General features: G+C 42.5%; 2 protein-coding genes across 6 annotated transcripts; one reads left to right on the top strand and one right to left on the bottom strand.

Annotated features, from left to right (window-relative positions):
• Positions 1 to 4,051: 4,051 nt before the first annotated feature.
• On the bottom strand, positions 4,052 to 8,859 carry cnfn (cornifelin). 4 transcript variants are annotated; one of them, XM_042106280.1, is made up of 4 exons: positions 8,678 to 8,859; positions 7,692 to 7,817; positions 6,580 to 6,716; positions 4,052 to 4,531 (listed from the first exon to the last, which is right to left on the bottom strand). In XM_042106280.1, the coding sequence occupies exons 2-4, from the start codon at positions 7,813 to 7,815 to the stop codon at positions 4,442 to 4,444; spliced, it is 351 nt and encodes a 116-aa protein (XP_041962214.1). In that variant the 5' UTR covers positions 7,816 to 7,817; positions 8,678 to 8,859; the 3' UTR covers positions 4,052 to 4,441. The 4 variants fall into 4 exon arrangements, with proteins under 4 accessions (XP_041962214.1, XP_041962212.1, XP_041962211.1 ...); XM_042106278.1 differs by having other exon boundaries at positions 7,692 to 7,819; positions 8,687 to 8,859; XM_042106277.1 differs by having other exon boundaries at positions 8,682 to 8,857.
• A 3,157-nt stretch (positions 8,860 to 12,016) lies between these two features.
• Positions 12,017 to 15,595, top strand: cxcr3.2 (chemokine (C-X-C motif) receptor 3, tandem duplicate 2). 2 transcript variants are annotated; one of them, XM_042106203.1, is made up of 3 exons: positions 12,017 to 12,106; positions 12,889 to 12,950; positions 13,184 to 15,595. In XM_042106203.1, exons 2-3 carry the CDS (start codon positions 12,930 to 12,932, stop codon positions 14,264 to 14,266), a joined length of 1,104 nt encoding a protein of 367 aa, XP_041962137.1. In that variant the 5' UTR covers positions 12,017 to 12,106; positions 12,889 to 12,929; the 3' UTR covers positions 14,267 to 15,595. The 2 variants fall into 2 exon arrangements, with proteins under 2 accessions (XP_041962137.1, XP_041962136.1); XM_042106202.1 differs by lacking the exon at positions 12,017 to 12,106 and adding an exon at positions 12,107 to 12,123.
• The last annotated feature ends 1,222 nt before the right edge of the window (positions 15,596 to 16,817 follow it).

The following is a 16,817-nucleotide window of genomic DNA, read 5'->3' as shown; positions in this document are numbered from 1 at the left end:
TCCCTGCTCTACAAGATATCTATTCCAGAAGAGTACTCCTAAGAGCCCAAAAGATTCTGAAGGACTCTTCTCATTCTAACAATGGATTATTCCTACCGCTGAAATCAAGAAGACGCCTATGTAGTCACAAAGCCAGAACTGAGAGACTCAGGAGAAGTTTTTATCCCCAGGCCATCCGAACTCTGAACTCACACTATACTGACTTTGCACACATTCACTACTCAGCACTCTCAAACATTTCCCAACTCTGAACTCACACTATACTGACTTTGGACTCATTCACTCATCAGCACTCATGTAACTCATGTAACTCATTCACTCATCAGCAGTCATGTCAATAGCCAATGTTCCTAACCCTGCTCACAAGTGCCATCTGGTGGTTGTTTGAGTCATTGCAGCTTCACTGGGGAAATATAAATAAAAGCCGAGTGATTCACGCGTGAAGCCGGCCAATTGAATGTAGTACCGACTGTACACAAAGTTAGGTGAAGCACACACTAACCCAGAGCAGTGAGCTGCCTGCTACAGTGAGGGGTTAGGTGCACTCAAGGGCACTTCAGCCGTGGATGTGGACATGGGAGAGCAGTGCTCAACCACTTCCCCCGCCCACATTTTCCTACTGGGTCAGGGATCGAACCAGCAACCCTTCGGTTACAAGCCCGAAGCCCTAACCAGTAGACCACGGCTGCCCCCAGCCCAATGTTAAGTCTATGGGGAAATTTTGAATAGTTTTTAATTAATAGCTTAACATTTATAAAAGTTAAAAGAGGAAAAATACAAAGGACACATGGCCTACGTAAGACCTACGCAACGCAGTTTGAATGAACTTTCCAGGTTAAGCGGTTGAAGCTGCATTAAGTGCGTTAGAAGAGTAAGAATAAGAAGCCTAGGAAGAACTACAGTGCATTTTCATTATGGGGGTGATTGATAGGGGTGTGCATTGGCACTGCCCTCACAATTTGATTCGATTACGATTCACCAGGTAACGATTCAATTCAATTTGATTCTACGATGCATTGCGATGCATCAAAATTCTACTGCACACAACAAGGCAAATTTTGAGGTCATGAGGCAATACAAGCAGTCAGATATTGAACAACAGATTTTATTGGCTGCTGTATTATCACTCTCCTGTACACTCTCTTTGACATAAATATCATTAAATAAAATTAAATTAAATGGTACAGGGTATTGGATATGGCATTTTAATAAGTTTAATAATTTAAACACATTGTAAAACTTAAAGCCCAAATTTGAAGACATCCATGCATGTCGAAATTTGCTGCAAATTCAAAACTGGATTACTCTGGAACATCTAACTGTACAGGGGACTGCTTTACACCTTTCTGTTCGGTAAGGTCAGCTGTTTATTCTGATATATGGATTGTTATGTGTTGAACGAAGGGTTCGTGAAGTATCCCACCGATATGAATGGGTAGGGAGATGGGCGCAGAACCTTCAGTAGAATTTATGATTAAATTGAATTATATTATTTACTTTTCTCATGAACCGTTCACCACAGCAATTAACGGCTAACGTTAACGTAACGTTTAAAAGCTGAGAAAAAGCTCTTTCATGTGATGTGATAGGCTACTTGTGATGTCTGTGTGATGAGTAGGCTCGTTCGCGAGTAGTTCAACTGAGAAGAATGGGTGAATTTGGATGCACTTTCTTTCTTGCCGTGCGCTGTCACTTTCTAAAAAGACTAAATTAATTTGCGCTGTGAATGCTTATTTTGACAGGCCATAGGCTAAATAAAAATTGTTATTAGTCGGACGCAAAACAGAATATCGAAAGAAGGGGACACCAAGGCCACTGTGGCCTGTAAACCTCTGATTTTCAATGGGACATCACGGCCACCTCAAGGGGCAACGATGGCCATGGCCATCGTGAAATTCCTACCCTGCACATACTGCACACACAGTAACAAAGCCAACTCAGGATGCCAACGATCGACAGTTGAAGTTAGTTGTATTGCCAACATGCTTGATTTTAGTGTGGCAGGTTTTACACACCGCGTTCGTCTTGTCTAGTTTCCCATTAACTTCGTAGAATCTGAAATGTGCCCAGATGTCCGCTTTCCAAACTTTTGGGTGCGTTTTTAATTACCTGTCTATCGCGCTCATATCCCTCTATCATCTTGATTCTTTAGTGTTGTTGTTATGCTAGCTAGTGCTGCTGCTTAGCATGTAGCTACAGGCTGCGCATGTCATTACAACGTTGCTCCGGAAATGCCCCCAGAAGTAATTGAAACTTCACAACTTTATTATCCACTCAAGGCCAGAAAATAAACAGTGACATAATCGATTATGGCACGTTGCCGCATCGATGCTGAATCATGCATTGATTCAATATCTTATACTTGCTCTGTTAAGGTATGTCTGGTTCTCCCAAATGGTGTTAAACAGCCAGAATTTCAGAAATTCCCAGGAGAGACCCCAGGAGCCCACTGACCAGCCTATCGGTCCACCCCCTCTCAGAAAATACTTCCAGGACACCTGGACACTGTGGCATGGGCTTATACCTTGCAATAAATGGTGTACTGTTGCTTTCTATGCATGCTTACAATGTTTTGCTTTGATTTCTGATGAGCTTCTATAAATGGTAATGAAAGATCCAGACTTAAATGGGTCATTTTTCGGTCATATTAGAACTGTAAACGGGCAATGTCAAAATGTACAACACGTTGAAGGAAATATTAGAATGATCTCTTTGTGTTGGTGTGTTCCTGTTTCAATGGGTGGTTATGAAGGGCATATCCTTAATTTAATTAAATGTGTCGCTGTTACAGTGTACCTACCTAATTAGGTACAGTGGTACAACCTGTGTAACAACATGTACTATCAGGTACTATCATTGTACTTGCATTATGTATTTGTGGGTACCTACATATAGTTGTTATAAAGTGTTACCAATTAAATTGTTAGCAATTTCACCCTTCCATTCTCTTCTTGGTTTGGACACATGCTTCTGTCAAATCGGTTACTTTAACCATAACTTCTCACTGAAACAAAGACAGCACAACTTTAATGCCCCTGCAATGGATAAAATACATTTTGTGTAAGAACTGTGTTTGGTTCAGTTAAGCGACATGCCAAGAGTGAGAGTGATGTTGGAAGCATGATGCCATGGCAGTGATTAGAGGTGTAAAAGTCCGGCTTCAGAAAGTAAAAGTCCTGCCACATTTCTGTTCCAACCATTCATTTAATCAGCTGATTCTAATTAGCACAGCTCTTAAGCAAAGATAATGAATGCGTAGCAAGATGGGTCGTCCTAGTTCATGTCTATGAGGGCAAAGTGGAGTTCAGTCAGAGCCGGGCTCTGGTTCAGTTCCCGCCTGCACAGGGGCGTGTCACTGACGTATGACTTACGTTTGAACGCCTCGGTTCCACGCCAGACAAGCCGGAGTACAAAATAAACTTGGTGTACACCTTCATTAATGTTGATTTTCTCCCGACTGGAGGGTCATACTATCACGACATTCTACTGAAATAGGGAGGAGGGTTTGGAGATCATGATACCATGTCCGAAATGTGCATCCATTGCTCAGAAAAATAAGGCTTTGACAAATTCTGGGAAATTCTTGGATTCTGCCATAGACCTCAACGTTAAAAAGAGAGCCCGATCACTGCATAAATGTGCGGGGGCGTGTACTGCTACCCTATTTGCATAAATTTCCAGGGACAGGAAATAGCCTCTCATGTATCTTCGTAATCAACCATCTTTGTCTTAAGCCAGGTAGATCAGGTAATTAGTGAAATCGCCTGTGTTAAGCAGGTAGAACCAATACATGGCAGGACTTTTACTTTCTGAAGCCGGACTTTATTTTTATGAGGATTTTGTGAGGATTTAGTTTCTTCTCAGAATAAATGTCCCTTTGGGATTTCATTTTTCCTCACTGTATTCATTGTAAAACGAAGTAGGTAGAGTGTCAAAATATTATTTTTTTTTTGCATCTTTCAATGAGAAAAGATTATAGCTATTATTTATTTACAATATTTTATTGATATAATCATAACTAAAGACAGTATGTGTTGGTGGACATAACTAAAGACAGTATGTGTTGGTGGACATAAAACAAATAACAGGGCAGAATAGATCATTTTAAATTAATACTTTCTCTATACACAATAACATCATGCTACTCTATGACAGGAATATCCTATTTATTTGAACTATTCATAAACATGACTGAGTATATCATAACAAGGCTATCAGCCTTAATAACAATTAGAAATAAACACAGAAAATAGTATTGCATGAGATTATTTTTCTCTCATCTCTTTTTACTTTTGTTTTTGTTTCCAAGAAACAAAATTGCAAATTATACCTTCATTTAGGATGATGTAAGATTAATCCACAATTTCAATGGTGTCATGACTTGTTGTGCTTCTTTTGTCTTGTTGTGAGGTTTGAGAATCTTCCAGCACCCCGATTCTGCTCAGCCTCTTGCCTTCTGCTCCCTGGCCATTTGGCAGAGCCCACAAAGGGGAAGGCAGGCCATGATTATCCAGTCATCACAGATGGAGCCCTGTAGGGGGAGACAGAGAGCGAAGTTCAACAGCTGACAGAACTCAGAGGTGCCTAGGCCAACAGAGCTGCTACAACACCACTGTTTAGGATTCTGACTAGGTCTAAATCTAGCAAATGTATTTTTTGTGTGTATATTTTGCTTCTCAGTCATTTTTTATTCAGCTCTCAGGACCACCTGAACCTCATTTTTTTGAATGGCTAATTGAACAAGTTAAGGTCCTTAACAAGAGAAATCCTGTTGAAACCGGAAAATACCTGCAGTATAACTTGCAGTTATTTAAAAGTTGCTGTGTGTATGAGTTATATTTTAAACGACTAAAAATTACCTGTAAATAGCATTAGAATGAGAGAAAAAAAAATACCCATTAGACTTAAAGGTGCTCTAAGCGATGTTACACGGTTTCTAAGCTAAAATATTTTTAGTCACATACAGCAAACGTCACCTCACCATCCGCAAGCTGCCAGTGCCCTGAATACACTGTAAAACAACGCAGTCTGTGTAAACAGCACAGGCTCCAAAAACGAAAACAACTTGTTCCAGCCTGGACCATAATAACATAATTATGACCATCACCAACGAGATCCGCATTTAGGAGAGTTGCACGGGAGGGAGGGGGAGGGAGTAGCAAGCTAGCTTTCTGTTTTGTTTGTTTGAATGTTAACAAAAGTGATGTTACCCAACATCGATTAGAGCATCTTTAATGTCACAAATGAGGCAGCTTTGAACCTCACTCATAATATGACTTTTTCCATCAAAGAGTCAATAGCACGAAGTATCGCGTACCTAAAGGTGCATTCAAGACAACTCAGATCCTACACATTACCGCTTCAGTTCAGGGTTGAGAAAGAATGCTTCCATACACTTGTAGTTTTAATAGGAAAACAATATGTAGTGTGTCTGAGCATCAAATACTACTGAAAGCCATGAGCGTCCAAAAACAAATATTGTGAAAAGCTTTCCAGCATGTGTACAGGTGGGAGATTAATCATTCAGTAGGCCTACATTTCCCAATAGCTCTCCCTTTATCATGTGGCCCCCATCATACAGACTGCCATTAAAATTGACTCTGTATGATTTACGAAATCATTTTAAAGATGTTAATGTTGATGTCTATCTTGGCCCTGATTGCTCTGATGTGACTGCTGGATAATCAGGGAAGTACTCAATTTGCTTCATTCTACAAGTACCGGTACAAGTTTGGGCAGCCGTGGCCTACTAGTTAGCACTTCGGACTTGTAACTGGAGGGTTGCCGGTTCGAACCCCGACCAGTAGGCCATGGCTGAAGTGCCCTTGAGCAAGGCACCTAACCCCTCACTGCTCCCCGAGTGCCGCTGTTGTTGCAAGCAGCTCACTGCGCCGGGATTAGTGTGTGCTTCACCTCACTGTGTGTTCACTGTGTGCTGAGTGTGTTTCACTAATTCACGGATTGGGATAAATGCAGAGAGCAAATTTACCTCACGGGATCAAAAGAGTATTTATACTTATACTTATACTGTACAAGTATAATGTGACATGGTGTGTCACAGCTAAAGTGTATATGACCGTAAGCTCTGTCCATGAGGCAGCTCCTCTGTCATTCTTCTCCTCCTCTACGGTCCCTGAGCTCAGCACTGAGACGTCACTTCACAGTAATCATCATATAGCAATTATATCTTGGAGTCAAGTGACAAATACCAAGTAAACACCAAGTGACATGTATGGTCTTTGTTTTAAACCAACAATAGGAGCTTGTTAGATTGCTTGCAGAGTGGGTGTTGAAGCAGTCAAAACCTTTTAAGGAATTATTTAATCAGCACTGTGTAGCTGACACATCCGACTCAGCAACGCCATGTCACAAAACCTTTTTTTTTTTTTTTGCTGATGTGGTGAGAAGCCCCTGCCATTGCTGACTTTTTCCCCTAACCGCTTCTAATCATGGCAACCCCCTCTCTGCGCGCACACACAGCTGTCATTACAGTAAATGGTTGTCAAGAAACAAAAAAAAACAAAGCCCTGTTGGTTTCCTATGCTGTGCGTGTGGTGCTGGCGGGTGCCGGGCTCTTACGCTGATGCCGTATTGGTTGCGGATGCTGGTCCTGAGCGCGATCATGGCACCGGGCAGGAAGGGGAGGCAGCAGCTGTCGCCATGGTCCTGGGCCACCTTACAGGCCAGGATGCAGGGGAGGAACGCCCCACACAGACCTGCAGAAATGAGGAAGAGGAGGAGGAGGAGGAGGAGGAGGAGACATGCTGAGGATGGTGTGATTGACCAAGGGATACTATTAAGAAACAAGAACCATCTACAACTGGAGAAAAAGGTCTCATGTAAGATGTAAAATTCAGTGTGTTAAAATATTGGCTATGTCTATTGATACAGTTTGTATTCAAATGTCCTGATCATATCATATTTTGATAAGATGATGGCATACATGTACTACAAACAAAGAGAGCACAACTGTAATGCTTAAACCCTGCTATGGATAAAATACACTTTGTGTAAGAACATAGCTCAAAACTGGCGGTTTTTTTAGTTCAGTCAAGTAGCACGTCAAGAGTGAGAGTGGTGTTAGAAGCATATTGCCGTGGCAGTGATTCGGCCATTGGCCAAATAACATTCTCTATAAAATATTTTTATGAGGATTTTGTTTCTTCTCAATGTCCCTTTGGCATTGGATTTTTCCTCACTGTATTCATTGTAAAACGAAGTTGGTAGAGTGCCAGTAATAGAGAATGAATGTTACTGTATCTCTGAAGGAGAAAAGAGTATAGCTATTATTTATGTACAATATTTTATTGATATAATCATAACTGTGAAATGTATTTCATACATTCAGTTTACATCTCCTGTCAACACTATAAAGTTAGTAAAATATTGGCCATGTCATATATTGATACAGTTTGTATTCATCTGTCCTGATCATGTTTTAATGATAGATGATAGCATACATGTACTGACACACCTGATGCCATACAGTACATCATTGCATTAGCCCAACAGAAACACACACATGCACACTGACAGACACACACACACATGAATACATACCCTGAGACATGAAAAGTTGAGCTCATACACCCACACACATACACACACACAAACATACACCCTGAGCCATGAAAACATGAACTCTATCTCACACACACACACACACTCTCTCTCCCTCTTACACTACTTACAGATGCCACAGTCCTCACAACAGTCGCACACGTTGGAGTTCCATGATGAGGAGCCGGTGGTGATTTTGTAGCTTGTGACGGTCACCTGAGGCTGGGAGCTGATCACCTCAGTCTGGTACGACATGACTAGAGAGGACCGGGGAAGTTCATGTGTTAAGACAAAATCAGTACTAAGGCAAGATGAAGCATGACAACTTACAACTTCAGATTTAGATCTAAAATCTATATTCTTAGTAGTGAAAAAAAACTCTCATTAGAACTGTCATTAGAAAAGACAGAGGAAGGTGGCATGAAATGTGCTGCCAACTTTAATATAATTTTAAGTGGTATATTGAATATAACATTACTCATAAAATGACAAAAAATATATTTAATAACTATATATATATACATATATATCGGAACGCCCCCCATTACCACCAGTCCCGCGTTTCCGTCCTCTTGCGTGTATAGTCACTTAATATTCATTTCTATACAAACCAAGACGGCGGATTCCTAAAGAAATGCAAGCACCCACGCCATTAGTGTACCTAAATTAGCTATGTACCAAAAATGACATTTTATCGTGACTCGAAGAGCTGTAAACAGCGACAAGAATTCTCAGGCTAACTGTTCATGTGCCGTGTGAAAGGGTGGAAGTAGACGACCCACCAGGCCAGCACTAACCTCCAAGCGTGGTAAACAAAATCGAATATTTCAGGCAGTAAAAGTGGTAAGAACCAAACAAGATTTTGTTCAAATCTACACACCTATGGCTACTGAAAAATGTAAGGTTCATTTATTAAATTATTGAATTTCCCCTTGGGGATCAATAAAGTATCTATCTATCTATCAAATGTTATTTTGAAGTATTAAAAAACATTGTTGTTTTAAAATTTCGAACGAAATGGGTGATAATCGGAGTTGTTACGATATATATAAATATGTATGCTTTATCATAATGACCCTATCCCTAACCAACCCTAACCCAATACAACTCAACCCACCTACCTTCTTCTTCTCTCTGGGTTAGTCAGTCCAACTGTACAAAAACTCACACAAAGTAAATGAGGCAGGACGCCAACACTCTTATAGCTATCATGTCGTCAGAGTGGTCCAGTCCATTTGGGCAATGCCCTTGGCACTCCATCAGTAGGACAGAACAAAGAGTGTTTGGTTTTGGGGTGTAGAGGTTTTCGTCAGAATGAATGTGTCCACACCTTAACATCACATGAGCTCTTATCTTGTGCTTGAAAAGTAACCTGCTCTGTGTGTGTGTGTGTGTGTGTGTGTGTGTGTGTGTGTGTGTGTGTGTGTGTGTGATATGTGTATGTGTCTGTGTGTGTGTCTGTGTGTGTGTGTGTGTGTGATATGTGTATGTGTCTGTGTGTGTGTGTGTGTGTGTGTGTGTGTGTGTGTGTGTGTGTGTGTGTGTGTGTGTGTGTGTGTGTGTGTGTGTGTGAGATGCAGAGTGCCTGGCCTCTCTAACTGAGGCCATGTCCAGAGTGCAAGGGTGAATAGGGCAGTGGGAAAGGCAGGCAAGGCATGTGGGTAGGACCATGTTCCACCAGTAACACTCTGAAAGCCATGCAATATATTCAAAAATAACACTGTAATTGTAGTCTATTGGGCCCTGCCATTATCATTATCAGCATATATTTAAAGCTTGATGATAGCCATGTTTTTTCATACTATGTAGATTTCATATATATATATATAACTGCTAAGGTGATGTTTGAGGTATATCCTGTAAATACCTGACAGGAATGGGTGATTGCCTGCTGTCTTTGCTCAGCAAGGTGTGTCAGTGGTTTCCTCAATTATATTACCAGCAGTTAAGTGTTCCTTTTCTTAGCAATTCACTCAAAAACAATACGTTTAAGTACAAGGAATTTACAACCCTGATAGGATTGTGAGTTTAGGCTCACATTGCATATTACCACCTGTCATCAATTAGTGCACCGACCTTCCGATGTGATTTTCCTGTCACTGGTATGTGGCCCATGCCAGACAGAGGGACAAACCCGTTTCAGACATATTTCAACATGGATGTATGAAGTGAATCCAGAGACTTTCTAATGAGAAGACACAGCACTCATAGAATCTCCCATAGAAATGTATGGGGTTAGTTTGTAACGCAAACATGGCAGTCGTCTACACATATTCCGCCTCTTCCGCCGCGAATAGTTGACATAGTGAATACATTGTGCCAATCATGTGGTGTGATCTCCCAGCTGGAGCGAGGTTGGTGTCGTGATTCGTGAAGCATTGCGCACCCCCAGTTCTACCCGAAATAGATGCCCGATAAGTGCCCAAAAAGCGTTGCAATATGGCCGCCGAGTGGAGAGACTTGCTTAAAAGGACTTTGGTGAATCTCCCTAGTCCAAAGGTAGCACATCACATCATAGTCCGGCAGCCCAGAGCCTTTTGACCAAACGAAAAGAGTACCAACATTTGAGCATGGGGATGGCCTCTCGTATGCAGATACGGATGTCTGCCGGAGTCCCACTGGTGCGTTTGGCCCCTGGGGGCCTCAATAAGGGCTGAAAAAATGTGTTCGATCAAACATTCAAAAGTACCATCTCAAACCAATCTGATATGAACAGGCATGTCAGACAGAGTACTGAATGGCCCTGCCAAAGTATCCGCTGCGAAGGGCCCGGCAGACACCAAAAAAGGGCCCCTCAGATATGGCCTAGATCAAATGAAGGAGGTACCACATTAAACCACATCCCACCGAACCCGAAAATCACCATGCCAGACAAATTCCTTGGTGAAAAGGGCCTGCCAGTAAAAACAGGTGGATTGTCATTTTTAATTTGTAGAATTTTAAGCTTGTATGATGACAACCAGGGCTTCAGTTTCAGATTGCCCCCATTCTGTCAGACATGCTAGTTGATTGTCAGCAAGAGGGTGGATGTGTACAAACACCATGTTACCCAGAATAGCTACACTCACTCACTCACATACACACTCACTCTCTCTCTCTCTCTCTCACACAAACACATAAATACACAAAGGCAGAGTCCCATTCAATTTTTTAAAGTGCACAACCTGGCCCACCCTAGGTAAAGACAGACCGCCACTATAGTTGACTCAGGCTTGTTAACATGCTGGTTAATAATTCTGTATAAAAATTCTGCTGCTAGATACAGCAGTGGAAAGTGTGTATTTTCCATGAAAAGAGAACACATACAGTATATCAGGTTTACTGAGCCAGAAGCACATCTGAATGATGTGCACACTTTCCTCCTGCCACACGTTCATGAACAGAGCAACAGTAGCCTACATTTGCAAGAGAGAGGACTGCCCATAACATTTGAACTTCCTTCAGAGTGAAATGGAGTTCTTGAAACACAGATCTATACTGATTTCTCGAAATTCTTTTCTTTAAAAAAAAATAAATAAATCTTTTTCCTCACACATTGATTTCGGTGGACTTCCACACTGTATTGCGAAATGTATAATGTGTTTCTCACACTTCAGTTCACAGCTTCACAGAGAGGGCAATTTCCGCTAGGAAAAGTGTTTCTACACACATCTATTTATATTAAACCAACCTTTCTCATATAACCTTAATCCAAACAGTAATTCCATTGCAGGTTTTTACTGTACATAATGTGACGCTGTGTCCAACAGATAACAAAGTTGTTGTTGTGACTACTCGTCACAGAGAAGACGTGCTGCCCAGAGTTGCTGCTGAGGTCTAGCTGGGTTGTATTGGCCTTGTTTATGACAATACCATCAGATCTTCAGTAGGCTACTCAGGTTTGGTTTAGTCAACATATGGTGTAATTTATTTTTAAAATGGCAAAATGAAAGTGCAAGACTTTGCACCACTAAATAAGAGACCTTGGAAATAGAAAGCTAAGTTGACATTTCAATGTAGAGAACAGACCTGAGTTTGGATCTGTTACAACTTGCACCATACTTTCAGCTGCTCTGTCAAAAGATAATGTGAGCTGTCGCCATGGCAACATGATAGTGGGAGATATAGCTCTAAGAAACGTCTCTTATCAGTGAATTCTCACAACTCTCTCTCTTTCCCTTCCCTCTCTCTCTGTTTGTGTGTGTGTGTGTGTGTGTATGTCAGAGAGAGAGAGAGAGAGAGAGAGAGAGAGAGAGAGAGATGTTAATGTAACATTGCTGTGAATTCTATAATCACATAGGCCTAACTGCTTGAATAGACAAACATACATAGCATAAATAAGTCAGCTATGATGCCATGACATTTGAGCTACTGGTTAGAGCATTTCCAGTCCAGCATGGTCCATCCATGAATCTGGATGGTTGTCAGAGACTTCGTTTTGAATAATGTAAGGCAAGCTTGAATCAGGAAGCTTTGATATGAGTCTTGTTTCCTGTTCTGTTGTAGAAAGCAGTGATGAGTGTGTGAGAGCAGCTACATTCTTCCTCTGCAACGACAGAAAAACTTGGTAAGAAAACCTTCAAAGTAAGAGATGTTGAGTGGCTGTAATTTGGCAAATTACTTTGATGCTTTGAAGTTGCTATATATATTTTTTTTTCTTCACTTTTTTAAAATATTACTACCACCACAACCAATTATGAGGATAATGTAATGATTCGTGGTAGTGTTTGTTTTTGACATTAATGAATTGCATGCTAATTCAACTAACAAAATAATGTAAGACATTATTATTAAATTCTAGACTAGAAATTACTCTCACGTCAGTAAATCTGTGGGGGGAAAAACAATGAATTCACTGTAAATCAGAATGTAAAACAATGTTTTTACAAGCATAATTAAATACATCTTTTTAGTCTAACAAAATGTATAGGTCCAGGAAATTCAAATGTGTCTATCTTTATTTCACATAAATTCTGGCTGCATTAACAAGTGAAACCCCCCAAAAATGCAATTCCCGTCTTCCCTTTGTACTCAGCACATTCGGTTCCTGTATGTGGAACTGTGCAATGTTTTTCCTCTGCCCTGACCACTAACTCCTCTCTGCCAGCATCACCTTTGTTTGCTAATGTTGCTTAGGCTGTTACACATGTCATTAAGTTTCCACTGCATGGGCATTTTGCAAGCATTTTGTTGGGCATAAAGCATTATTTTGCCTAAATGTTGAGCTCCCCTTAAGAGATGTCGAGTTCAGTTTTAATTTCAGTGTTCAGGATATTTTCTAATCCATGTACTCAGTTCCTGAAATCTTAGTTATAACTTCTCCTTTTTCCTTTCTGTCTGTTTGGCTAGTGAGTGTAGAGTGTAGTGTCTGCGGGTCGACCACTGAGAAGATGACAACGACAGACTACTATGTAAGTAATACCATCATAAAGTCATACCTTATTTGACTTTACCTCACAATGCTTGATGTGTTCTCTCGTTTCATTTTGGCACAAGGGATTATAACATCTAATCGTGTGTATTAATGTAAAGGTCACCTTGAAATTGTAATGTTTTATCCATTTCCTTCTTCGCCCATTAATACTTCTATGCTCACACTCCCATGGTTTCATCTCTTAAGTCTAAATTTATTTTTTATCTCCAGGATGATTATAACAATACATCGTACTCAGACGAGGACCTAAGTAAGTATGCCCCATGCGACGTGGGCGAGACCTGGAAGTTCATCCGCAGTTTCGCGCCTGTGGCGTACAGCCTGGTGTTTGTGCTGGCAGTGGTGGGCAACGTCCTGGTGCTGTGCGTGGTGCGTCGCTACCGGCAGGCCCAGCGCGGGCCCTGCTCCTTCTCGCTGACCGACACCTTCCTGCTGCACCTGGCCGTGTCCGACCTCCTGCTGGCCTTCTCGCTGCCCTTCTTCTCCGTGCAGTCGGCCGACTCGTGGATCTTCGGCACGGTGCCCTGCAAGATGGTGGGCGCCATGTTCTCGCTCAACATCTACTGCGGCGTGCTCTTCCTGGCGTGCATCAGCTTCGACCGCTACCTGGCCATCGTGCACGCGGTCAGCGCCGGCTGGCGGCGCAACGGCTGCCACGCGCAGGTGGCCTGCGCCATCATCTGGGCGGCGTGTCTCGGACTGGCCGCCGTGGACGTACAGTTCCGCCAGGTGCTCCCCGTGGCCAACGTGCAAGTGTGCAAGATGCAGTTCGCCCACGAGTCGTCCAAGCAGATCCAGGTGGGCCTCCAGCTGATGAACCTCGTGCTGGCGTTCGCGCTGCCCCTGCTGGTCATGCTCTACTGCTACGTGCGCATCTTCCGCGCCCTCTGCCACGCCTCTCGCCGGCAGAAGCGCAAGTCGCTGAGGCTGATCGTCTCGCTGGTGGTGGTGTTCGTCGTCTCCTGGGCGCCCTACAACGGCCTGCGGCTCATCGACAGCCTGATCATGCTGGACGTCGTGGCGAAGGACTGCGACGTGATGCACGCCATCGACATGGGCACGGTGGTGGCCGAGAGCATGGGGCTGGCGCACTGCGCCCTCAATCCACTCCTCTACGGCTTCGTGGGCATCAAGTTCCGCCGCGAGCTGGCCCAGATGTTCAAGGCGGCCATGGGCCCCCGTGGTGGCTGCCAGGAGCTTGGCAGCTGGTGGCGAGGGTCCAGGCGTCGCACGGCCGGCTCCTTCAGCTCTGTCGAGAGTGAGAACACGTCCTATTTCTCGGTCGTGGTCTGAACTTGGACACCAAGGGATCAAAAGCAACAAGAGAGAAGGTGGTGAGAAAAAAAGATGTGTGTGAGAGGTGATGAAAGAGAAGTGGGATGAAGTGTGAGACGTAAGAAAGAAAATTAAATGTTTTGCGTGCGATCTGTTGTATTCTACATATGAGAGTGGAAAATGACAGAGCATCCACAAAGGACCATTTCTGTAAATAAATAAGAGGAAGGAACATAGTGTCCGATGTTCACAAATGGAATGGGCAAATTCCAATGTATATTTTTATAGATGTGAATTTGCTCATTTAAAAATGATGTATCTTCCTTTATGTCTGTTGTGTGTCCAGAATTCTGCTCATTTGTGAGATATATGCAGAAAAACAAGACATGAAAACCTGACCAGACTTGTCACATTTTAAACAGATTTTATCATCAGTATCATAGTGGCTTCCCACAGACTTAGTCACACTTATGCTTCTCCTATTTTGCTTTCAGCCAGACAGAATAAACATGTGTTTCACGTGCCCGTAACTTTGCATTTCATTAGATTTCATGGCCAAGTTGCTCTGTTATATTCTCATAATAGCACCTGTTAACTGTCCCTGCACTGCTGTTATAATCTCATCATAGCACCATCCATAACACCTCTGCTACAGGAAGATTATCACATTCATGCGACCAACATAACACCTATAGGCTTGCACCTAACCACATAAGGTTTTGGTGTTACACAAAAATAATTGTCTTAGCCTTGTCAAAGCCCCTTGAAACCTATCAGTGGTGATGAGATGGAAGCTCTTACCTACGTTATATTCTGTTCAACATGTGGTGTTCCCTATTCAGCCGAGCTCAGTATTGCAGAGCAACAGTATTGCAGTATGTAGCAGTATGGCATGTCTTATACCTCATCCTCCTTGAATCTTGAAGATTAGAGGTGATATTACAGAGCATTAGGACGTCTTCCACAGGACACTGTCCATTTGGCAAGTGTGTGCTGTACGTCTTCCACAGGACACTGTCCATTTGGCAAGTGTGTGCTGTACGTCTTCCACAGGACACTGTCCATTTGGCAAGTGTGTGCTGTATGTCTTCCACAGGACACTGTCCATTTGTCAAGTGTGTGCTGTATGTCAAAACTTAGTTAAGCATGTAAATAGTCTAATTTGTAGATACACTGTGTCTCAAAAGCATGGCGCTGGAGGAATGCGGGGAGGTTTGGAGGAGGAAGGCTTTGGTAAAATGTGAACCATGGTGCAGTGAAAGTGATACATTTCAGCTGATTTTTCTCAAAACGGTTTCAAATTTGTCATTTGTATTTTTCTTTACATTAAATGTTTTTTACTCTTTATTCCTGTGTTTGAGTTTCTGTGTGACAGTTATTTCATTGTTAATTCACATTACAGTTGTTTTACTGAGTGGACAATCCATGCATTTCATAAACTTTACAAAAAAATCAGCTATACTCAGCTTAATAGTAGACTGTCATAGACCAAAACAAAGAATAACTAGGTGAGCATTTGAACATGCAATTTGTGATTTACTTTACACTCTTTTATTTGCTTCATATTTTCTGCTAATCTTCTTCCTAAATGGATTATGCTTACTGGTATAGCTCCTGTTTATTCCACAGGACTTGAAATTATATTCAAGCTTCTCACACTTTCTTGTGTGGCAAGTGTTATAGATTTTATACAATAGCTGACTACGCCATGATGGGACTTGCATTGTATAATTCAGAGATCAGTATCCTTAACCCAGTAAGGCACTCAGGTTCGTCGAACTAACAGAGACATGGTTCCATAAAAAAAATATTTATTTTTACACTGTAATTCACATACAAATAGAACAGGAAGAGGGCCGAGGCTTACCGGTGGGAGAGCAGTGGCTAATAATGAGTATCCAAAGGAGGCACCCCAATCACACATGCTTGGTCACACACACACACGGCAATGATATACACAGTGAGAGACACATGTCACAGCACACAAAGATGGGAACCCATCACCACCAGGAACTGCTCCCACTTTCGGCTCTCAGCACCTAAACAGAAGGGGCGGACAAGGATTACAGACGACTCACATATAAAGTGTAACAAAGTAAATCAAACAAACAACTAATAAAACAAACAAACAAACTGTCACACTAAGGATCCGGTTTGGACAGGACGCTAGCAAGTGTCCCATGGGCGCATGGGGCTTAGGGTGAGCGGATTTGGCGAGGGTACATCGCACGCAGTCTAGACACCACTGTCTGATGTCTTCCCTCATTCCCGCCAATAGCACCTCTGCTCTGTTTGATGCCCTGATGGCCGTGATCATTGTGCAGCTGCTTCAACACTTCACCCTTTAAGCATCCTGGCAGCAGGAGTTGATAAACTTCCTCACCCCCGTCAGGCCGGTGAATCCGGCGGTAAAGCAGACCAGCAGTTTCCACCATGCGATCCCAGTGGCGGACCAGTACCTTGGTTGGTCCAGGTAGACTTTACCGGGCTGTAGCGTTAGGTGGTTTCTGCACTCGCCAGAATGGGAGGAAGGCACTGATAGTCGGGTCTGCCCCTTGTAGCCGCCTGG

This window comes from Alosa sapidissima, chromosome 10, assembly GCF_018492685.1.
Source record: "Alosa sapidissima isolate fAloSap1 chromosome 10, fAloSap1.pri, whole genome shotgun sequence".
NCBI lineage: Eukaryota > Metazoa > Chordata > Actinopteri > Clupeiformes > Clupeidae > Alosa > Alosa sapidissima.
Note: the sequence above shows the minus strand (reverse complement) of the source record. Positions and strands in the feature narration are given on the sequence as shown.